At 59.2% G+C, this 22492-nt stretch overlaps 1 protein-coding gene across 2 annotated transcripts in view; it reads left to right on the forward strand.

Moving 5' to 3' along the window:
• The first annotated feature begins 546 nt into the window (after nt 1-546).
• AACS (acetoacetyl-CoA synthetase) overlaps nt 547-22492 on the forward strand; it is a 52699-nt gene continuing 30753 nt past the window's right edge. For both annotated transcript variants that reach the window (XM_047093204.1, XM_047093203.1), the window contains exons 1-5: nt 547-802; nt 7107-7210; nt 9029-9149; nt 15645-15758; nt 18780-18877. In XM_047093204.1, the coding sequence (XP_046949160.1) occupies nt 670-802; nt 7107-7210; nt 9029-9149; nt 15645-15758; nt 18780-18877 (570 nt within the window). In that variant the 5' untranslated portion in view covers nt 547-669. The remainder of the gene's footprint in view (nt 803-7106; nt 7211-9028; nt 9150-15644; nt 15759-18779; nt 18878-22492) is intronic.

Genomic DNA, 22492 nt, shown 5'->3' on the forward strand with positions numbered 1-22492 from the left:
CGCAGTCGGTTGAGCGTCCGACTTCAGCCAGGTCACGATCTCGCGGTCCGGGAGTTCGAGCCCCGCGTCGGGCTCTGGGCTGATGGCTCGGAGCCTGGAGACTGTTTCCGATTCTGTGTCTCCCTCTCTCTCTGCCCCTCCCCCGTTCATGCTCTGTCTCTCTCTGTCCCAAAAATAAATAAACGTTGAAAAAAAATTAAAAAAAAAATATCTGCAGGAGGAACAAGTCAATGGCGACCGAACGAACACAGAACGAGCCAGCGGCCCACGACCTCTGCCCTCCCGCGCGGCTTTAACCCCTTCCCGCCGCAGGTGAGGACTAGGAGCCCGGGGGCAACGCGCCTGCGCAGCCCCACCCACAGCACGAGCGGGTTCGAGTCCCGGAGGCCGCTGGGCGTGGCGGCGAGTACTCCTTTGCGAGGCTCGGCGCCCGCGGAGGGTTACACGCGGGGGGGCGTGGCCTGCGAGGGGCGGGACCTCCGGGGGGCGGGGCCGGCCGGGGATCCCGCAGGCTAAGGCCGCGCCGCGCTCAGTAGCGCCGCGCTCGCCGTCGTCGCCGCCGCCCGGCAGCTGCCCTCCGACCCCGCCGCCGCGCCTGCAGACCCCCGGCCCGGTCCCAGTGCCGCTCCGCGTCCCCGTGCCCGTCCCCGCGCAGCCGCCGCCGCAGCCATGTCCAAGCAGCCGCGAGCCGGCGGGGAGGAGATCCTGGAGTGCCAGGTGATGTGGGAGCCTGACGGCAAGAAGAACACGCAGATGGACCGCTTCCGGGCGGCGGTGGGCGCTGCCTGCGGCCTGGCGCTGGGTGAGTGCGGGCGCGCGGCCCGGGGCTCCCCGGCCACCCCGTCCCCGGGGCCAGGGCCCTCCAGAAACCCGGCTCCCCCTCGGAGAGGGGCCCGCTCCTGGGGACCGGGGCGCCCCGTTCTCCCGGGCGTTGCTGGCAGGGCCCCCCTAGCTGTTAGAGTGGTCTCCTGATTTCCAGTCTCCTTCTTGGGGGGCTTGGAGGAGCCCCTGGAAGTGGGGGCCCCCTTTCCGGGGGGGGGTGGGACTCCTGACTGTGGCAGCTGCGTCCCTGGGAGGGTCCCCCAGCCCCCCGGCCTTGGAACCTGGGGGCACTGAGAGATCCCTTGTTAGACCAGGCGCTCCCTGGGGTCTTGCACTCTGGCCTGGGGGGGGGGGGCTTCCTTCCAGACGTAAGATGTAGGGTCTTTCTGACTTGTGGCTCTTCTCCTGGGTGTGTGGGGGTCACTCACCAGCCAGTAGCACCTGCTGTCTCGTTCTAACCCCCCCATCCCCCCTTACTAAAGGGCCAGTGTGGCTGGCATTCAGGCTCCTGGGAGAAAGATGATCAGGTAGGAACCTTTGGGGTTAGGGCGGGACTCCTCCGCCTGTTGGCATTCCCAGGCCCCAGCAGAACCCAGTCCCAGGCCTGCCATCCAGGCACCACCCCGGCTCTCAGAAACCACCTGGCTGGGTTTTGGCTGGGCACACCAGGCCCTTTTCCTGGGTCAGAAGCGCTCTGGCCTGGGCCTCCCTGCAGCTCAGCTGACTTCTGAGGCTGCTGTGTTTTTGCTGGTGGCATCACATCCGTGTTCTCAGTCCTTGTCACAGACACGGAGACCTGCTCTGCCTAGGGGAGTCGCTGCCTCCTTACGTGCCCCCCTTTTCCTGGGGCCCTTGTTCCCTCTGCCCTGAACGTTGGCTGGGCTTCCTGCTTCCTGCTTTTCCTCCCTCCTCCCTTCGGTGCACCCCGCTTGCTTTCCCGGAGCACAGGTCTGACTTTTCACTCCTTGGCTGCGAGTTCACAACGGCCTCTTGTTGACCATGGAATTGCACACAGGGCCACCTGGCAGCTTCGCGTCCCCCACAGCGCGATGGGTGTCATAGCTTCTGCCGAGCCCCTGTCCTTGGCAGACCCAGCCCTGTCGCGCCCCTCTCTCCTGCACACTAGACAGGGAGCACTTTGGAGGCAGATGTGGCTTATTCCTCCGGGGCCTCGCAGGGCGTAGTTGGTAAGTGACCATGTGTCGGGCTGGGGCGAACAGACGAGGCTCCAAAGAGCTGGGGGTGGGACATCGTTCTCGTTCTCGCCTCGATCCCGTCTGCGTCTCCTCTGCCAGCAGAAACAACCTCTCCCGTGGCGAGCCAGCCCTCCCACTCTAGGAAACCGCCGCACACGGGTTGTGCGTGGGTGAGACCCATCTAACCTGACGGCCTGGATTCTGAACTGGCTCCACCATTTACCGGCTGCGTGATTAGGAGAAAGTCACCTGATCTTCGCAAGCCTCTTTACAGACTTTCCCCGTCTGTAGAATGGGCACGATGAGAGGGCCGGCGTCAGTGGGTGGTGGTGCGAGGGTGACAGGAGGTGATCCGGCCCAGCGGTCACTTGCACCTGGCCTGCGGGTTGCTGTGTAAATACCACCGGGCACTGGCAGCTCCCAGTTGGCCTGCTCAGGGCTGCGGGGGGGGGGGGGGGGGGGAGGGGGGTGCCCGGGGCCAGATTGGCACTGTGGACTTAGGACTTCACTTGGGCGGCTCACACACTGGGAGACACACAGGAAAAACAAAATTTCCATCTTCTTTTGAAAACCTAAAGGCCCGTGTTGCTGGGCCTGTATCCCCACGTGGTGGCAATGAGCTGGCCCCGGTGGGGTTCCTCTCTTGGTCTGGGGGTGGTTTAGAGCTTGGCGTCTGTCTTTTTGTCCTCTTCTGCTCCTGATGGCTAAGCCAGCCTGCTCTTCTCGCCTTTCCAGAGGCCTGGCCCTGGACTTCTGGGCTTTAAGACTCATCTCAGATGTTTCCTCCTCTTTGATTACTGTCATCGAATGTCTTCTCCTCCGCTCTCCAGGCGCGTGTAATTTGGACTTTCATCCTGCCTCACTTTTTCATTAACTTGTGAGCATTCTAATCGCTTTAAAGTCTATAGCCTTGAGTTTGTATCTTCTGCGCCCCCAGTGTTTTGTGTGTAGCTGGCACGCGGTGTTGAGCAGAGTGCTGTGCCCACGTGTGCAGGGAGAGCAAGGGACACATCCTCACGGGTGGCTGCAGCTGTGCTCGGTCCCCGAGGAGGGATGGGCGGGAGGGCGGCCTTCTCCAGCCTGGCCGCCTCTCCACGAGCCCAGCCCAGGGCTGGCGTGAGGTTGGGCGGGGCCTTGGCGGGGTCCCGTATTCTTTCCGACTCCCAGGGCCTCTCCCAGGGCCTCGGGTCGGTTGGTTCCCGTGACTGCTCCCAGCCAACCTCACCTGAGGACTCTGCACACGTCCGCGTGGAACTCGGGGTGGGGGTGGGGGGGCGGTTGTAGCCGTCCTGTGGACAGCCTGTGGCTGCAGCCCAGCATGTGTGCATGTGAGAGACCCCAGGAGACACGCCGCGGGTACCGGCCCTCCGTAACCAGGGGAGCGACACCCGCTTTCAAGTGCGCGCTCCTTCGTTGGACGGTGCCGAGTGCCTTTCTGTGTGCCGCAGGCCGCAAATCACGGCAGCCTTCGGGCGGCTGGGATGGCCTTTGCCCGCAAATGGAAGGCTTGGTCCCGGCTCTCAAACCGCTCACGGGCGGCTGGGGGAGAGAGCTCTTGCAGAACGGGCGTGCCAAGGGAGCGTCAGAGTAGGGACAGCCCGCTGTGGGCTCCCGAGCGGTTCCCTGTGTGCTGGGCTGTCCGATCGATCATGAGCGGAGACTCGGAGGTGCAGGCTGGTCCGAGTTCTCCTGGGTGGACGGGAAGAGGGGGTGGCTTTCAGAGCCGACGCCTACGCAGGGAAGGGTGGTAGTCGGCTCTCAGTGGGCGTGCATCCCCTGACCTAACCCGTGGAGCCCTGGCCCGGCGGGTGCTGGCACCCGTTTCCCGGGTGGGCAAACACAGGTCTTGGGATGCTGCAGCCGTGAGTGGCGGGCCTGTTGTCTGTTTCCAGAGTCATGACCGTCTGCCGGGTGACGTTGCCTCTCGCGTGTGGGTGAGGGCGGGGGGGACAGCTGTCACCGGGCTCTGTAAGCTGCCTGTCGCTATGTGGCGTGACGGTGCCTTAGGTTAGGGCCCCAGGAGAGCCAGGCAGGAGCTGCAGTGGCTGTTAGGACCCAGTCTCAGAAGTCACCCTTGGTCATTTGCATAATATCCTGTTGGTGACACAGGCCCCTGCCCTGCGTGGGGCGGGGACAGCATGGGGATGTGAGTGCCGGAGGCGGGAGCCCCTGGCTGGCCACAGCCGGCCGTTCTCGTTTCTCAGGAGAAGGCGCAAACCCTGCATTTCGTTTGAAAACTGGGATTTTAGTACGTTGGCAGCTAGTTCGGGCTCTTTGTGAACGTCGTGCAGACTGAACCAGACGTGCCTGTGGTAGGCGATCTGGGCCTCAGGAGCGCAGGCTGCGAGCGGGGCGTGGGTAGAAGTCACAGGGCCCGGCCCGGCTGACGACTCGTCCCTCAGGACTTGCCTGGGTCGTCCACGTGGACGAGCTCCCCCCCAGAGGCAACGCGTCCCCCTGCTGTCCTCTGGGGCCCTCGTCACGTTAAGGTGCCGTCGAGACCACTCGTCCCCCGCATCGGCAGGCGGGTGGCATCTTCCTCCCTCCGGATGCTGCCAGAGCCTCGCTTTCCGACGGGCTCGCTTTCGGTGCAGGCCCCGGGGTCGGGCCTCCGTCCGTCTCTTGTGTCGGCCTGGGGGAGCTCTCGGAGCTGGGAGCCTCGGCCACTGGTGAGGGCTGGCGTGACATCGAACAGAGAGGCCCGGGGGGAAACGGAACCGGGGGCCCCGCGGACTAGCCCAGCTTCCCCGCTGTGGGCAGGCGGGGGCTCCCTCTGCCAGAACCACCCTGGGCCCGCGCTGCCCTCCTCCTGGGCCGCGAGCCCGGTGTCTCCTACTCGTGAACGCGTCCCTGTGCTGGCATGGCCCTGTCCCGACGTCCTAGCCCGTCCCACGCTGCCGGGTAGCCTGGCGCTGTCCTGCTCCTGCGAGGTGACGGGCAGGGACGACGATGGCTGGCGCACCAGGTCCTTTCCCTCTGCCAAGCTGTGGTCTCTCAGTGCTTTGTGTGTTTTGACTCGTTCGGTCTTCGCACTGACCGTGACAAGTCACGGAGGACGACTTATGGAGGAGACGCTGAGGCCCAGAGAGGGTTGTTTACTTGTCTGAGCTCACATGGAAAGCGGCAGGACCTGGACCCGGATGGTCGAGCTCCGGAGCCTGTGTCTTGAAGCCAGGCTCTGTTGGTCCTCGGGGGTCATTGTTGTCATCCCCATTTTGCAGGTGAGAATGCCGAGGCTCAGAGAGGTGGCACAGCTTGCCCAGGGTCCCTGTGCAGTAAGTGGCAGGGCCGAGACTCGAACGCAGCCATCACTTCCTACTGTCACGGGAGGATCCGTGCTCTTCTCCAGTCAGTTTCCAGGTGACCTATAAGGACACTGAGTCCAGAGAGGCACAGTGGCCTACCTCAGGTCCCCAAGCACGGTCTCCAGAGTCAGGGCCGGCCCCAGAGTTCCAGACACTCCATCCCTGGTGCTTTTCCCCCCACACGCCTGGTTGACCTGGTCTGTGGCCCCCGGCTTGAGTCGATGGGGCGGGACTGGAGGGCAGGCCTCCCGGGGCTTGGAGGCAGGGGGCGGGGGGGGGGGGGAGGGGGGGAAGCCTCACTGCCACGAACCCGAACTGCTCCAAAGCCCCTGTTCCCTGCTTGCTGTGTGGCCTCTGTGCTGACTCTCCCCTCCTCATCCGGGGGATCCTTCTCCGCTCCGCTGCAGAGGGGCGCTGTACCACTCACTCCCTGTTCTTCGCCTGGGCTCTAGGCTTCCCCCGGGCGTCCCCAGCCTGCCCTTGCTGCCAGGGCCGCCCCCGCCTCCCGCAGCCTGCCCTGCTCTCGGACACGTCTCTTCCTCCCGCTCCAGAGTCCCGCGTGCCCGAGGACAGTTCTGGACGCCTCAGTGGGAAGGGGCATTGCCGACGGGCAGGGATCATTGTGTCCCCCCTCCGTGCCTCCCAGGACTGGGAGCAGTGAAGACCGTTAGGCCTTGATGGCACTGAGAGAATTCAGCCCGGCCATTGCCTTATGCCCCGTTTTCCTCTTCCTGACACCTTTCTGCCGGTCTGTCCCAGGAGCACCAGCATGGGAACGTGTAGCCTGCTGGGAATACGTGGAGATTGAAAACGCCCAGTGAGGGCAAGGGTCTTGCCCAGGGTCTCAGGATCAGAACCTGGTGTGAAGAACCTGCTTCCGTTTGCGTAGAAAAGAGAGAGGGGGATGTATCTAGTCACGTACGGAGTCTCTGTTAAGACGCACACGCTTTGCCTGTTCCAAAGTCTGAGTCACCTCCCCCGCCCCCAACACTGTTACCCGCATGTGAGGTCATCACCGAGCTTCTGGTTGCATTTCTGGGACCTCAAATCTGTCAGATGGGGCTTTCCTCATTTCGTGTGGTATAATAGCAGGCTTAGGGGCGCCTGGGTGGCTCAGTCGGTTGAGCGTCCGACTTCAGCTCAGGTCACCATCTCACGGTTCGTGAGTTCGAGCCCCGCGTCAGGCTCTGGGCTGATGGCTCAGAGCCTGGAGCCTGCTTCCGATTCTGTGTCTCCCTCTCTCTCTGCCCCTCCCCCACTCATGCTCTGTCTCACTCTGTCTCAAAAAATAAATAAACATTAAAAAAAACAAATAGCAGGCTTAACGTAGCTCCGGCTACGTCCAAGGCCCTGTTCTAGCATCTCGTGCCTGTGTTCGTTTGAGTTCTCCCAACAGCCCCACGAAGAGGGGGTGCTGTGAACCATCTCCACTTGACAGATGGGGAGACCGAGATACGGCGTGCTCAAGTAGCTTCCACAGGGTCGCACGGCTAGTACGTGGCCAAGGCGGGATTTGAAGTCAGGCCTTCTGGCTCTGGAACCCATGTTCTTAGGCACTGCTAGTCAGGGTATGAAGTCACTGCCTCATGCTTTTGTTCGTGTTAGGGGCCAGCGGTGGTAGGTTTGCGCTGGTAAAAGTTAGGATACGCCACCGCCCCCAGACCGTTTCCCATCAGATGCCTCTGACAAACCTGTGACTCCTTAGGCGTGGCCATCTCCTTACTGAACTGCTAAGGCTTTCGAAGCGTTACTTGAGCTATGTGCCGTTTTCTTTTCTTTTTAGAAAATTATGATGACTTATACCACTGGTCGGTTGAATCCTATTCAGACTTCTGGGCCAAGTTCTGGAAATTCAGTGGGATCATCTTCTCCCGCGTGTATGATGAGGTGAGTCGAGACTTTGCACACACATTGTCTTCTTACGGTTGTGGGTCCAAAATGAAGTGTTTGTTTTTGGGGACACCGAGTCCTATCTTCTTTCCAAGCCTCACACCAATGGGGAGAAAATCATTGTTCTAGAGAGTTGGCAGAAAGTTGGGTTGAGGTCACAGATTCCACGGAGAGCATGCCTTCTAGACTCCGTGATGCGTGGACCCCAGGCCCCGTCCCGGGAACGCGGGCGACCCTACGTGGCAGGACGTCATTTCATTTTTATTTTATTAAAAAATTTTTAATCGTGGTAAGATACACGCCACAAAATTTACCACCTTCGCCATTTTAGTGCCCAGTTCAGTGATGCTATTAAATCCATTTACGCTGTCGTGTTTGAAACCGCCAGGAGGTTTATCGTTTCTTAAGCCTGGAGTTTAGGGACCTTTACGACTCCTTATGCTGTCAGTCAGTGACTATCTGGGGAAAGGGGGTCTCCTGTTACTCAAAGTTTAATTTATTGGGTTTGATGGTGGGGTGAACCATCCTGAAAGATTCATCTGTTGGCACTGGGGAGGAAAGTCGAGGTTCGAGCCCTTCGAGGAAGGAGGTGAGGGACCCGGGTCGGGGAAATTGTGGGAGGGGCAGGCGCATGCCATCGCCATCTCCTGGTTTTCCGTGTGTCTGGTCAGAGCCTGGAACATTCGGCAGGTGCCACATCTGTCTTATTCCCTTTTTGTCAGCGGCTCTCATAAAGTAGGTGCTTCATAAGTATTTGTTGAAAGAGTACGTTACTGGGGATGGTGCTTTCCCTTTGGCATTAATTTCTTAAAAAAAATTTTTTTTTAATGTTTATTTATTTTTGAGGGAGACAGAGTGCAAGCAGGGGAGGGGCAGAGAGAGAGGGAGACGCAGAATCCAAAGCAGGCTCCAGGCTCCGAGCCGTCAGCACAGAGCCCGACGTGGGGCTCAAACTCACAAGCCGTGAGACCATGACCTGAGCCGAAGTCGGACGCTTAACCCGACTGTCCCTCTTTTTCAAACTTTATTGAGGAATAATTAACAATGAAACTGTATATATTTAAAGCATCCAGCGTGATGATTTGCTGTAGGGATACATTGTGGAAATTAACACTCCCACCATCTCGCCTGCTTTCTCTTTGTGGTGAGGACACTTAAGATTACCTCTCTTAGGGGCGCCTGGGTGGCTCAGTCGGTTGGACGGCCGACTTCGGCTCAGGTCATGATCTTGCGGTCCGTGAGTTCAAGCCCCGCGTCGGGCTCTGTGCTGACAGCTCAGAGCCTGGAGCCTGTTTCGGATTCTGTGTCTCCCTCTCTTTGACCCTCCCCCGTTCATGCTCTGTCTCTCTCTGTCTCAAAAATAAATAAACATTAGGGGCGCCTGGGTGGTGCAGTCGGTTAAGCGTCCGACTTCAGCCAGGTCACGATCTCGCGGTCCGTGAGTTCGAGCCCCGCGTCAGGCTCTGTGCTGACAGCGCAGAGCCTGGAGCCTGCTTCAGATCTGTGTCTCCCTCTCCCTCTGCCCCTCCCCTGTTCATACTCTGTCTCTCTCTGTCTCAAAAATAAACGTTAAAAAAAAAATTAAAAAAAAAAAAGATTACCTCTCTTGGCAACTTTGGTGTGTAACTTCTTCCCGATTACCTAGAGGGCGCTGATCTCTTTTCAGTTTCAAGCCTGTAGGCCAGTTCGGTGTTCAGTCTACGAAACGATTTGATGATGCTTTGGGCCAGGTTAGCGGGCTTCCTGGGAAGCAGAGTGTCTTTTGTTTATTCCCGTGTGGATCTCATTGTGCGCATTTGCCGTCATCTCCTGTAGGTTGTGGACACCTCAAAAGGGATCGCGGACGTCCCTGAGTGGTTCAGAGGCAGCCGGCTAAACTATGCGGAAAATCTCCTGCGCCATGAGGAGAACGACAAAGTCGCCCTCTATGCTGCGAGTGAGTCCCGACAGCGACTTGGGTTTTCCTCCTTTATTTATTTACTTATTTTAACCTATTTTATTTTTATTTTTATTTTTTTTTCAATATATGAAGTTGATTGTCAAATTGGTTTCCAGGATTTTCCTCCTTTAGTGTCCTCGGGGCCACCCACCCAGAGGGCCGCGTGGTCAGAGACGCTCCGAAACATTCACAGGCTGCAGCGTGTGTCTCCAGACAGTGTCTTGGCACCTTTTTTCCTCCTCCCTTTTTTATCGTGGCAAAAAAATGCGTAACGTTAAGTGTACCATCTTAACCATTTTTAAAAAAGGATTCAGATTTATTTATTCGTTTTGAGATAGAGAGCAGGGGAGGGGCAGAGAGAGAGCGAGAGAGAATCCTAAGCTCAAAGTCCAGCCAGGTAGTCAGGTGTGATGGGATTTCCTTCCTCTTTACGGCTGCATAATATTTCCTTGTAGGGATGCCTCACATTTTGTTTGTCCATTGCTCTGTGAGTGGGCCCTTGGGGTGCTCCCACGTCCTGGCTGTCGGGAGGAAGGCTACAATGAACACGGGTGTGCAAATAGCTCCCTGAGGTCCCGCTTTGGATTCTCTTGGATATACGTCCAGAAATGGATCATGTGGTGATTCGGTGTTTAATTTTCTTTTTTTTTTTTTTTTTAATTAAAAAACATTTTTTTAAATCTTTATTTATTTTTGAGAAAGAGTGAGAGAGACAGAGTATGAGCAGGGGAGGGGCAGAGAGAGAGGGAGACGCAGAATCCGAAGCAGGTTCCAGGCTCTGAGTTGTCAGCACAGAGCGTGACTTGGGGCTTGAGCCCATGGACTTCGAGCTCATGACCTGAGCTGAAGTTGGATGCTTAACCAACTGAGCCACACAGGTGCCCCTTTAGTATCTACATTTTATTTAAAAAAATTTTTTTTAACGTTTATTTATTTTTGAGACAGAGAGAGACAGAGCATGAACAGGGGAGGAGCAGAGAGAGAGGGAGACACAGAACCTGAAATGGGCACCAGGCTCCGAGCTGTCAGCACAGAGCCCGATGCGGGGCTCGAACTCACAGACTGTGAGATCATGACCTGAGCTGAAGTCGGACGCCCAACTGACTGAGCCACCCAGGTGCCCCACTAGGGGTTTTCTTAGTAAGGAGACACTGTGGTTAGTCTTCTAATTAATTGGGTTTTTGGTAAATCTGAATTTTGGTAAAGTGACATTGAATTATGTGCTATTGGTAGGGTTTGAGGTGTTTTACATAGCGAATTTTCCAGGTGACTACATTTGTCTCCTTTGAGTAATTAAGCTTTATTTACCCATTTTATTTATTTTTTAAAGTTTATTTATTTTGAGAGAAAGAGAGCGTACTCATGGGGGCGAGAGAGAGTCCCAAAGCCTAGTGCGGGGCTCGAACCCACCAGCCATCAGGGCCTGAGCTGAAATCAAGGGTCAAACGCTTAACTGACTGAGCCCCCCGGACGCCCCTTATTTACCCATTTTCCACACGCGTGCTGCCGTGTCGTGAGGAAGTAGGGCTTCAGCAGAGACTGAACGTCATTGGCCCTCTGGTGCTCGTGACTCACGGCTTCGGCTTCGAGACGGCACCAAAACCCGATGCTCTCGAGCTGTCCGTGTGTGGGGGACGCTCGGCCCATGCCTCGGGGGTGGGGGGGGCCCGGAGAGCTGCGCCCTCTGCCACCACCTGCCCCGGCCTCGTGTCCTGCTGCATGCCAGTGCCCTGGCCTGTAGCAGCGTTCCTTGTTTGTAGTCAGCGGTGGTGCCCAAAGCCAGATAACCGTGCTCTGTCCGCTGTTCCAGTGCCCGAAGTAGGGGTGGGTGAGGTCCAGTGGCTGTGCGACCTTGGGCCAGCCTCTCAACGTGCCTGGGTCTGTTTCTGCCTCTGTCACGTGGAGAGGCTGATAGTACCGCCTTCAGGAATATCGTAGGGTTGAAGCGAGCGAACACGGATGCGTAGGCCCACGGCAGACCTTGCCACGGGAAGCGTGAGTGGCTCTCAGTTGAGGTTGTGCCTCTGAAATCCCCCCCTGCGTGGCTTTTAAAATCCTGGCCGTCCAGGGGCACCTGGGTGGTTTAGTCGGTTAAGCGTCCGACTTCGGCTTTGACTCACGGTCTGTGGGTTCGAGCCCCGCGTCGGGCTCTGTGCTGACAGCTGGGAGCCCGGAGCCTGCTTCGGATTCTGCATCTCTCTCTCTCTCTCTCTCTCTCTCTCTCTCTCTCTGCCCCTCCCCCGCTTGCACTCTGTCTCCAAAAATTAAATAAATGAAAAAAAAAAAAAAAGTAGAATCCTGGCTGTTCCGTTCCTCCTGTGGCTTCTTTTTTTTTTATTTTTTTTTTAAAATTTTTTTTTTAATTTTTTTTTCAACGTTTATTTATTTTTGGGACAGAGAGAGACAGAGCATGAACGGGGGAGGGGCAGAGAGAGAGGGAGTCACAGAGTCGGAAACAGGCTCCAGGCTCTGAGCCATCAGCCCAGAGCCCGACGCGGGGCTCGAACTCACGGACCGCGAGATCGTGACCTGGCTGAAGTCGGACGCTTAACCGACTGCGCCACCCAGGCGCCCCCCTCCTGTGGCTTCTTAAGCACATCTTCCAGGGACGGTACCCAGGCTTCCATATGACTTTAAAGCCCACGGTCGCTTCTGATGCACATTGTTGGATAAGAACCACAGAGCCTTGTCTTTATGTCGTCTTCGGGCTGTGCCTTTTACTCTCCTCCCTACTCAGCCCGGGTGCACTTTGGGCCGAGTGCATAGTGGCCTCGGGGAAGCTACACCAGGCCTGGCATCTCTCCCTTCGTCTTTCAGGAGGTGTTTGCGTGTCCATCCGTTCATTCTCTCGCTTGTTCTCACCTCGGTCTCAAATGTCTCCTCAGCGCAAGGTGCTGTGGACGTGGTGTTGAACAGGATGGACAGGGTCCCCTGCTCTCGAGGGGCTGACTTTCTGGTGAGGCAAACAAGGAATAAAAGACGTATAGGCGATCCCTGACTGAGGACGGTTCAGCTTGATAATGTCCGACTTCGCGACGGGGCGGAAGCAGTGTACCTTCAGCAGGAATCGTATGTGGAATAGTGCCTTCGCCATGTCCCGGGGCAGCCATCTGTGTCCCCGTCCTCTCTCGCGATGCTGGGCAGCGGCCGCAGCTCCCGGACCGCCGCCTGCACCCACGCGGCCGTCCCGTTTGTCACTTGCGGTACAGGATTCAATTACACGCGACCGTCAACACCTCGTTATAAAACAGGCTTTGCTTTGTGGTGGGTGACTGTGCCCACCCGGAGGCTCCCGTCCGTGTTCGGAGCACGTCTAAGGCGGGCCGGGCCAGGCTGTGGTGTTCCCTAGGGTAGGCGTGTTGGACGCAGGCGGGCTCTGACAGAAAGCGGCCCGCCGAGTCCTCGCTTTGTACAAGGAATGAGGGAGGACGTTTGCCTGGGCCCCTTACCCTCGAGGGGAAACAGGATGTCGGTAGTGAGCCACTCGTGCGATGCGTCACCGCAGAACGCCACAGGGTTGCTGGGGGCGCTCGGTGCAGAGGGCAGCAGAGGCTGGGGGAGAGGTCCTTCCTCAGGCGGGACACGAGCCACGCAAGGCGTCCCCGCCCTCACCCTCACGCCGCACGCGTTGTGGCGTTGAGCTATGCACGGCGTTGTCAGCCACCAGCCCTGTCTGAGTCCGTCCGCCCTGTCACCCCAAAGGAACCCCCGACCCAGCCCCTGGCACCCTTCGCTCTCTCCGGTCTCCACGGGTTTGCCCGTCTGGGCGCTTCGCGGAGGCGGGGGTCACACACGGCGTGGCCTTTCAGGTCTGGCCTCTCCCTCGGCCTCGAGGTTTCAAAGCCCATCCTCCCCGCGGCTGGCGTCAGCGACCCTTTCTCTGTCCCAGGAACGTTCCACAGAGCGGAGAATTCGCGTCCTGTGTGTCCTAAGAGACCCTTCGAGGGCCGTCCTGCCCCGGGTGCCGGGGTCCCTTTGTAAACACCGCTCAGCGCCTCTTACGAGCCTGAAGCCTGAGGAGTGGGAACCCTGGGTCTCTCCCTCATCTTCTTTTCCTGCTCTCGTTGGATGTGTCTGTACTTTGACCCAAGGTCTCGGGCACTGCACGAGGTCCTGGTTTCCCCCTCTGGAAAGCGGGAAAGGTCAGACGTGAATCTTTTGGAAAAACAGAACCGAAGACCAGTAAAGGTGGTGAAACGCGCCAGTCTTCTGGGTGGCTGGGTTCGGACTGAACTGGCCGTGCACGTTCGTTCACTCTCTCTTCCCAGCACCCCCCCCCCCCCCCCGCGCCCCGCTCCTCTCGTGTGCACTGGCTGAACCCAGCCCCTTTTTTCTTAAGCCTAGCTCCGTGTTGAGGTGGGTTAGGGAGGCATGGTTGTAATTTTGGGTGTGCTGTGTCCGTGTCACCCTCTCCCTCCACACCCCCTCTCCTTCCCACCCCCACCCCCCTCTCCTGCCCACCCCTTCCCTTTAAATATGTGAACGTCTTCCATTAAGGAGCTCCCTCTTGTATTTGCGGGGCAAACAAATGCCCTCAAGCCAGGGATCATATTTAGTTTATAAATAGGGTACCTTTGTTTTTTTTAAGTTTATTTGTTTATCTTGAGAGAGAGAGACAGAGAGAGAGCGCATTCGTGGGAGGGAGGGGCAAAGAGAGGGAGAGAATCCCAAGCAGGCTCTTGGAGCCCAACGTGGGGCTCGATCTCATGAACCGTGAGCTCATGACCCGAGCTGAAACCAAGAATCGGATGCTTAACGGACGGAGCCACGCCGGCCCCCCAGTGGGGTACTTTCCTAAGCAGCGTCCTAGATCGGCTGGTTACTGGCTTGGGGATTTCAAGACAACCGTGTTTCGTTTTCTGCGTGTTGTCCTGATTTGTTCCTACTCTGCCGGCTGCGTGCGGCTGCTTCGTGCGGGGTGGAGTTCTGCTCCGGCGTTCTCCGCCGAGTCCGTCCCTCCCAGGGACGGTCCCTGCCGAGGCCAGGAGGTGCCACCAAAGGCAGGCGTGCGCCGGGCCCTTGGCGCTCCAGCGAGCAGAGTGCAACCGCGTGCATCCGTGCCGCCCGCGTCGGAGTTCCAAGAACAGCTGCGTGTGCAGCACACTGTGTCTCCAAACAGTGGGTTTCAGGTTGCTGAGTATTTTTACAGGGTCAGAAATGATCTGGGAGGGGGGAGGGGAGCATGGGGGAGGGACTTCGAAGGCCGCCTGGCGAGGGGGGAGAAGAACCAGGGGCGGGCGTAGGTAACTTTAAGGAGATGGGAGAAGCCAGGTCGACACCAAACAGAAATCAGGACATTTCTTCACTTTGGAAGGGAGGTGCCCCGTGCGGCAGAATCGAATAGAAGTTGGCAGTCAGGAGTAACGTGTCTGCGTCAAAGATAACGGCCGGGATTCACCTCTTCCACGTGGAAAGTACGGCCAGATAGTTTTGCCACAGCCACGCAACATCGAGTGTCGGCCATGTTCATTTCCTGTCGCCGTGGAGCAAATTTCCCGAAAACCGCGGCCACAGATAGCGAACAGAGCGTCTCACGGTTTCTGTGGGTTGCACGTTCAGAAGTGGCTTCGCTGGGGGGTTCTGGCTCGGGACCCTCTCACGAAGTTGCGGCAAGGACGTTGGCGGGGGCTGCGTCATCCGAAGGACTGACCGAGGCGGGCGGGTCCGGGTCCAAGATGGCGCACTGCCGTGGCTGTTGGCGGGAGGCCTCAGTTGCCCCCCGCGTGGGCCTCTTGGGGGCTGCTTGAGTGTCGTCACAACACGGCAGCTGGATTCCCCCAGAGGGAGCGGGGTGGGAGCCGCCGTGTCTTCTGTGACCAAGGCTCACAGGTTCCCGTTGTCTCCAGTGTCCTGTCGCTCACCCGGCTCGGGGCCCCTTCGGTGTGGGGGGACCCGCATGAGAGCACCAGCACGGGGGGCGGGGGTCACTGGGGGCCGCTGCGGAGGCCGGCGAGCACACCGTCTTCCCCTGTCGTTGCCGTCTGTTAGGTGGAAATTCGTATCTCACCCTTGTCACGGACCTGTCTTCCACAGCGAGCTTGATCATTTTTCTGTCCTCGGCTGACAGCCACACGCACGTCCCAGGAAGTTGAGTAAACCTGTGTCCGTGCGACATTTTTTTTTTAAACATGATTTAAAAAAACACTTTTTTTAAATTTTTAAATGCAAATTTATTTAGTTTGTGAGACAACTTTTTTTTTAATGTTTATTTTTGAGAAAGAGAGAGCGCGTGAGCAGGGGAGGGGCAGAGAGAGAGGGAGGCACAGAATCCGAAGCAGGCTCCAGGCTCTGAGCCGTCAGCACAGAGCCTGATGCGGGGCTCAAACCCACAAACCGTGAGATCATGACCCAAGCCGAAGTCGAACACTAACCGACTGAGCCCCCCAGGCGCCCTGATGTGTGACACATTTCTAACCTATGTTTAGACGAGTCTACGACTCGGAACTTTTCTGTTAGGCTCGTCTCCACTGTGTGTCCCTGTTCTCTTCCCAGGGGAAGGCAAAGAGGAAATTGTGAAGGTGACTTTTGAAGAGTTGAGGCAGCAGGTGGCTTTGTTTGCAGCAGCAATGAGGAAAATGGGTGTGAAACAAGGAGACCGGGTCGTTGGTAAGTTCGGGCTCTTGTGGTTTGGGGGAGAGACGAGGTGGAGTGACCAGCTTGGAAGGTTGAGGCGACTTTTGGACAATGGCAGATTGCGAGCAACCCTGTAGGACCTCAGCGATCCACGCTTGGTGGAGGACAGATGACCAAGGAAGGTCATGGTGCCCCGAGAGGGAAGGGACAGCCTGTGCAAAGGCCCGGAGGTTCATGGGGCAGGGCACCTGCAGGGGTGACAGGAGCACGGTGGGCTGGGCGTGCACCGCAGGTGGTAGGGCAGGCAGGGGCCCTCCTTCCAGAAGGAACCAGGGTTGGTGTCTCCAGAGGGCAAAGGGAGGCCTGGCTCCCTCTCCCTCCCCGGCCCCCTCCCCAGTTCCTGCCTTCCTCTGTTCTCTCTGCATCTGGCAATGAGTCTTGGTTTCCCACCGAGCACATTCAGGTGTCTTCTTACAGTTTTCCTTTCACCTTGACTCCTGGGGAAGGTTTCCGGGCCTGTATGTGGACCTGTTCTCCGCCCCAAGGACCTTTAGTTAATTTAGATGTGGGTGGGCGTGCCCGCAGGGCGAGCAGGGGGAGATAAGAGGACTTATCCTCGTGCAGGCGGGGTGGCCGGGGTGCTGGTCTGCCTCCCCACCCCCATGGCCGTGGGACAGGGCCACAGGGCAGGTGGCAGTGGGAGAAACCGCCTCTCCTGGGGGAACTCACCACAAGTGGGCATTCAGCGTGTTTGCTAAGAGGGCGGCCTTATCATTGTAAACCGAGTAAGGGCTGTACCCCGTGTCTCCTCCCATGGCAGCTGGGCACGGAGGCCCTGCTCGCATGTCAGTTGACTGGGAAGGAAGCAGACGGGGGGTCACCGCAGCCATCGCCCCCTGTCTCGGCCCTGGATGGGCTGTACTGACGTCCGGGGTTCGCACGCTTCAGCGAGGTCCCTGCTGTCCCACGGGAAACCGTCGGCCCTCCCTGCATGCAGCCTGCTTTATGTTCCTTTGTGGTCCTCATCGCCCATCTGAAATCTTGGGATCGTTTGTGTGTGCGTGCGCATGTGTCCGTCTGTCTGTCCTCCCACTGGAGGACAGGGGCTGTGTCCTCTGTGCACGGCTGCGTCTCTGTCCGCAGGGCGGCCGGGGCGCAGTGGGTGTGTGACGGGCTCTTGTGGGTGAGTGCGTGTGAGCGTGGGGCCCGGTCATAGCAGGCACGTGTGCCTGAAGCCTCCATATCTGTGGTTCTTCCTCCGGTGTAAGCCACCCTTTCGAGGTCTAGAAAAGGAATTCAGAAGGTTCTTATTGCCTCTGGTTTTTTTCTTCCCTCTAAGTGTTCTCCTTCCTCCCATTTTCGTTAAAACAAGTCTCTTTTTGAAGCAAACATTTTCCGAGAGAAGGAGAAGTGGAGACCAGGGTGTGTTGGGGAAGACGGTCGAGACCCCCTCCGGGCCGTGCTTTCGTGGGCGATGTCCCGACTGTGCAAACTCATGCGGGTGCCTGGTGACCCATGCTCGTGAGGGTCTCAGCCTGGACACTAACTTGACCCGACCACAGTTCCAGGACTGGGGGCTGTGGTTCCTGGAAGAGGGCACCAGGGAATGACTCCCGAGGGGGGGGAGGACGCGGGAAGATGCTTGAGGGGCTTCAGACACCCGTCGGGGCTGCTCTTGTGGGTTTCTCTTGTCCGTGACGCGTGCTCACTGCCCTGGCACCAAGCCTGGGTGTGCGGGCCCCCCGGGCGTGGGTCCTGCCCTGCCCCGCCCCGGGGACATTGCAGTTTACATGGTAAACTCAGGAGACCGCAGGCCTGCCTGTGCCAGATGCTGGGCGCATCCCCAGCTGAGCCTCGCCCTTTGGGGGCGCTCCTGGCTGGCTGCCAGGGAGGTGCAGCGAACTTGAAGAAGCGGAGAGTGGAGCGCCTTGGGGGAGGAAGCAGGGAGAGAGCTGTTCAGGCTCAGAGCCCCGGGTGCCGGGACTGCGAGGCTTCTGTGGCCGCCCGGGGGCCGTGCAGGGCGGCGTTGGGCCACGGCCCCTGCTCCCCGGTGCCTTATGTGTCTGCTCCTTTCCTCTGGGACATTTAGGACCATCCGTCTAATTGACCGGAGTCCCTCTGGCCACAAAGTTGCTCTGCCTCTGTTGTCATTACAGCCCAGCCTCTTGCCTCTGCTGTGTTCCTTCCAGGCTTTTCTGGGTCTCTTGACTCCTGCTCGATTCCCTTACTGCCTCTCCTTCCCCCTTCCGTCCGTCCACCTGTCTGTCTATTTATCCGTCCATCCACCAGCCAGCGCGCCCATATCTCAGGGCCTTGATATGCAGGGCATGGTAAAAGGCGTTTGGTAAAGGAAAGGACAAGACAGGCAAAGTCCCTGCCCTCCTGTGGGAACCAGCTGTGAAATTGACAGTTATATTATCAGATGCAGGTGATTATTATGGTAAATTTGGTGACGGAAAGATAGAGTGTGCTTTGTGGGGACCGGCCAGGGAATCTGAGTTTATCGGGGGGCCTCGGAGAAGGCGTCTCTGAGAAAGTCTCATTTACATTAAGAGTTAAAGAATGAATTTGCAGAGTCAGGAAGGCTGCTGTGTGTGAAAGAGTATTGAGGCAGAACGGACATCCTGTGCAAAGGCCCCGGGGCAGGAGGAGTTTAGAACAACTGGTGTGTGTGGAAGGGTGTTCAGGCAGAACAGAGAGCCTGTGCAAAGGCCCTGGGGCAGGAGGAGCTTAGAACAACTGGAAAACTGGAGAAGGAGGCAGAGCGGAGGAAGAGGAGGCCAGGGCCGGATCATCAGGGCTGCGGGGATCGTTCTGGTTAGTATGGGTTGGAGGGGTGACCGTAAGGAGTGGACAGGCTGGGGGTAAGCGGTGGGGCCGTCCGGATGGGGACATCAAGGCAGCTGGGATGGGGTGGGGCTGGCCGTGCTCCTTGGGCTGGTCAAAGCCAGCTCCTCTCCCCACTGCTTGCCTGGCTCTCAGAGGTCCCTCTTGGTAGTCTGCTGCACCCCACGTACCCTGAACCCAAGGCTTTCTCCCTGTGCCCGACGACAGGTTATTTACCCAATGGTGTGCATGCCGTGGAGGCCATGCTGGCTGCAGCGAGCATCGGTGCCATCTGGAGCTCCACGTCCCCAGACTTCGGTGTGAACGTGAGTTGGGTCCCCAGTGAGGGGCGCCCGTGTGCCCCTGAGTGCCCTGGGGGTGCAGCCACTGGCCACAGAAACATTCCCGTGTGATTTCCCAAGGGGAGGGCTCTGCCCACCCGGCGTCTCGGGCAGGGGCGTGGGCAGCTGTGGCCCAGGACTGGCAGGCCGGGAAGGAGACGATGTCACGACGGCCTCCTGTCTCACCGGCCGGTGACACCGGAACGATGGGAGAGAAGGACCCAGAGTGAGCTGAGCCTTGGTTTTAAATCTGCCCGCCAACGAACCCTCCTCTTTTCTGGCGTTGCTAACGTCCCGTCCTCGTGTGGCAGATGGCGCTGGGGGATCTCACGGGAGGTGTCTGTCATCTCTGCACTCGTGACCGCGGGAGACTTTCTGATGTTTCTGTTCTGCAGACCGTCATCTGGGTTCGCTCACAGAGGCTGCCCCGAGGTCTCCTTGCGCTTGGGTCTTTCCCTGCCGTTTCTGATCTCTCACTTTGGATCCGTGCTCTGCGCGGGAAGAGGGTGGGCCTCTTTATCTCTGCGGAGCCGAGGGGACCAAGGACCCAGGGTGCAGCCAGCCGCCAGAGGGGCCCAGGCAGGGGCAGGGGGCGCGTGCTCAGCCCCGCTGTGGAGAAGGAAGTGGCGGCAGAACAGGACGTCCCCGGGGCCTCCACTCGCCGGCCCGGGGCCTTTCCTGCTTGCAGAGCCTTGGCGATGTGGGTCCCTTGGGAGCCATGAGGACAGACCCCAGTTAGGGGACACGGTGGGCATCCGGGACCCCGGCCGCTCTCCATGGCATCAGGTGCTTCGCTCCTGGCCCGGCCCCCGTTCCGGGCACCGGCCAGCACAGCTCAGCGGCTGAGGCTGTCCCGACTTTGCCGACCCTGCACCCCTGTGCGAAACAGGGACGGTGGGAAGAGAGGGCCGTGGAATGAGCATAGGAGGCTGGGCCCGCGAGGCCAGATTGGCGCACCTCGGCTCCGGCTTCAGCCGCTGGTGACGTTCGAGCTCGGCGCCCTGTGGTCGGGCTGGTCTCGGCCGCAGGGCTGGTTTTCGGGCACGAGCTTGGAACTCGCGTCTACCTTGAGGCTTCCTGTTCTGGTAAAGGTGGTCCAAGCAGGTCTCCTCCGCCCCATGCCGTGCGGAGGCGCGGGGGCAGTGAAGTGGCCGGCTGGGGCTGCGGTGAGGACCGGGCTCTGCCGAGTTCAGGAAGCAGGTGGCCGCCTGGACCTCCCGGCTTGGCGGTCGTTTTCCTCCTGGGGCTTTCCTGTGCCCGGTCGCCCCACGGGGACCGCAGAATGGATGCTTGCGTGGGGTTGGGGGCCACGCTCGACTCACTGCCCCCTGAAGTCACCGCGTGTCAGCCTTTAAAAGTGACGTGGGTGTTTTGAGCCGGTCACGAAGGTGTTGGGAGAGCTGGGCGTGGCACAGGGCAGTGGTCGTGGCCTTCTGGGGCTGGAAGGAAGCCCCTGCCCGGAGACCTCACGGAGAGCGGAGCCCCTGATGGCACCGGGAGGCGCATCGTGCCTCCGGGTACAGGGTGGGAGGCTGGGACGCGGGCCAGCGTCCAGCCGCCTCCCACTCTGCTGTTGCCACGTCCCGTGCCACGTGTCCCCAGCAGATGGCTCTCCAGCCTGCGCTGCTGACCCTGCTGCACACTAGATGGCAGCGTGGCTCTGCCTTCTCCGGGCTTCGGCTCGCGGCTTCTGGGAGTTCTCTCTGGCCTTGTGGCCTGAGTCTCGGGGGAGAGCCCTCCGGGGGTAGGAAAGCGACAGGGCCAACGGCTTCCCCTGGGGCCTCTGGGTCTGTCTGTGGCCGGGCCCAGACCTCTGATTCAGAAACACTGTGGTCTCCGCTGTCTGTTGGCCCTCACCGTGGCTGGGAGCTCTGTGACATGTGAGGCCCGGGTCCCTGGCGGGCTGGGTCCTTCCATCCTGAGTGTTGGCGCCTTGCGCAGGGGAGAGCAGGGGAGGCGCGGGGTGTCACGGAGATGTCTCTGCTGCCTTCAGGGGTGCCCTCAGCCCGACTCCGGCAGCTCCTCCCTGATCCGAGGCCCTCCCGCAGGCCTTCCGTTCCCTGAGCGTCTCCCGAGGTGCCCTCTGCCTGGGGACAGCCTCTCCCCTCCCGCCTCGCTGTGGAACCTGCTCCAGCGGCCGCCCCCGAGGGGACCCCCTCCCGCTCCGTGGCTCCAGCCCCCGCTGCCTCTTCCTGGTCCTGCTTCAGTTGGCCTGGGACCCGGCCCTGTTCTCTGCTGCTGCCCTTTGGTTTCCTTGTCGCTCGGGCTAGTCTCTCCCAGAGGCTGCGTGTGGTTAAGAGCACCGGCCTGCACCCCTGGCTCTGCCATTGGCCGCCTGTTACTGTGGCCCAGTTGCTCAACCTGCTCACGCTTCCGCGAGGACGTGGGCGAACAGTACTGCCTTGCTCCCGGGGCTGCGCAGGCCAGATGCGCGCACGCCTGGAGCAAGCCGGAGCGGTGCCTGGCACGGTGAGCGCTCGGTGCGTGTTGGGATTTTTAATGGGAAAGCTTTTCTTCCCACATAAAGCGGCAACTCTCAGCCCCGCTTAGAATCCTGAGCTTTGAGGGGCGCCTGGGTGGCTCAGTCGGTTGAGCGTCCGACCTCGGCTCGGGTCATGATCTCACGGTTCACCGGTTCGAGCCCCGCGTCGGGCTCTGTGCCGAGAGCTCAGGGCCTGGAGCTGCTTTGGATTCTGTGTCTCCCTCTCTCTCTGTCCCTCCCCTACTTGTGCTCTGTCTCTCTCTCAAAAAAATAAACACTAAAAAAAATTAAAAAAAAGAATCCTGAGGTTTAAGAATACTCTATTTTGCTTTGTCGAGTTTGTACATCACCACTATGCCTGTCATCAGCCGAACGGTTTTCCTGATGATTCTCCCGAATTCTCTGCATCACTCTTGCCGTTGCCTGTGCTGACAAACCTCCTGGTCCTTGTGCCTTTCCCTTCTGGTTCCCGCCGCCCAGCGGTGTCAGAGACTGGGACGTTCTTGGGAAATCCTGGCGTCACTGCTTGTGCCCTGGGAGTGACCCGGGTGCCGATCGTGGAGCTCTGGCCCTGGACGGAAGCGCCGTTCCGGGCGGTGCCTCCCCAGGTGCCGTGCTTGTGGATGGAGAGGGCTCCACCGAGGTCTGGACCCGGGAGCACTTCCCTGTCGCCCCTGGGCTCACACTCCAGTTGTAGTGAGCGTGTCTGTCCACGTCAGTGTCCCAAACGAGTCGTTACCCACACGGAGGCGTGCTGCTTTCAGAGAAAGAGGTGTGCTTGCCAGGACCCGACTCCGTGCGTGGTGGGCCTGCCTTGGAAATGGGGCTTATTTACGAGGATACACGTTTGCAGGGGCGTGCGTTTGGTTGGCAGAAAGTGCCTTTTGGAGGATTCGCGTACCTCGTAACTGAAGATCAGGAGGGACCAAGATACGGACACGCCGGCGAAGCTCCTTTTGTGTGTGCCAGGTGCCGGAGTGGCTGTATTCAGGGCTCTTTCCGCAAAGTGGGGCATCTCCCTGGGGGTGCAGATACTCCCCCTGTAGGTTCCCCATCTCATACACTTGTGCTTTGCTGTCTCAGCGCGTCTGTAAGTCTACGTTGACCCTTTCTTCAAA

The sequence above is a fragment of the Lynx rufus genome, unplaced genomic scaffold, assembly GCF_022079265.1.
Source record: "Lynx rufus isolate CCGP_SWC_20201006 ecotype Redwood Valley unplaced genomic scaffold, mLynRuf1.p SCAF_33, whole genome shotgun sequence".
Taxonomy (NCBI): Eukaryota; Metazoa; Chordata; class Mammalia; order Carnivora; family Felidae; genus Lynx; species Lynx rufus.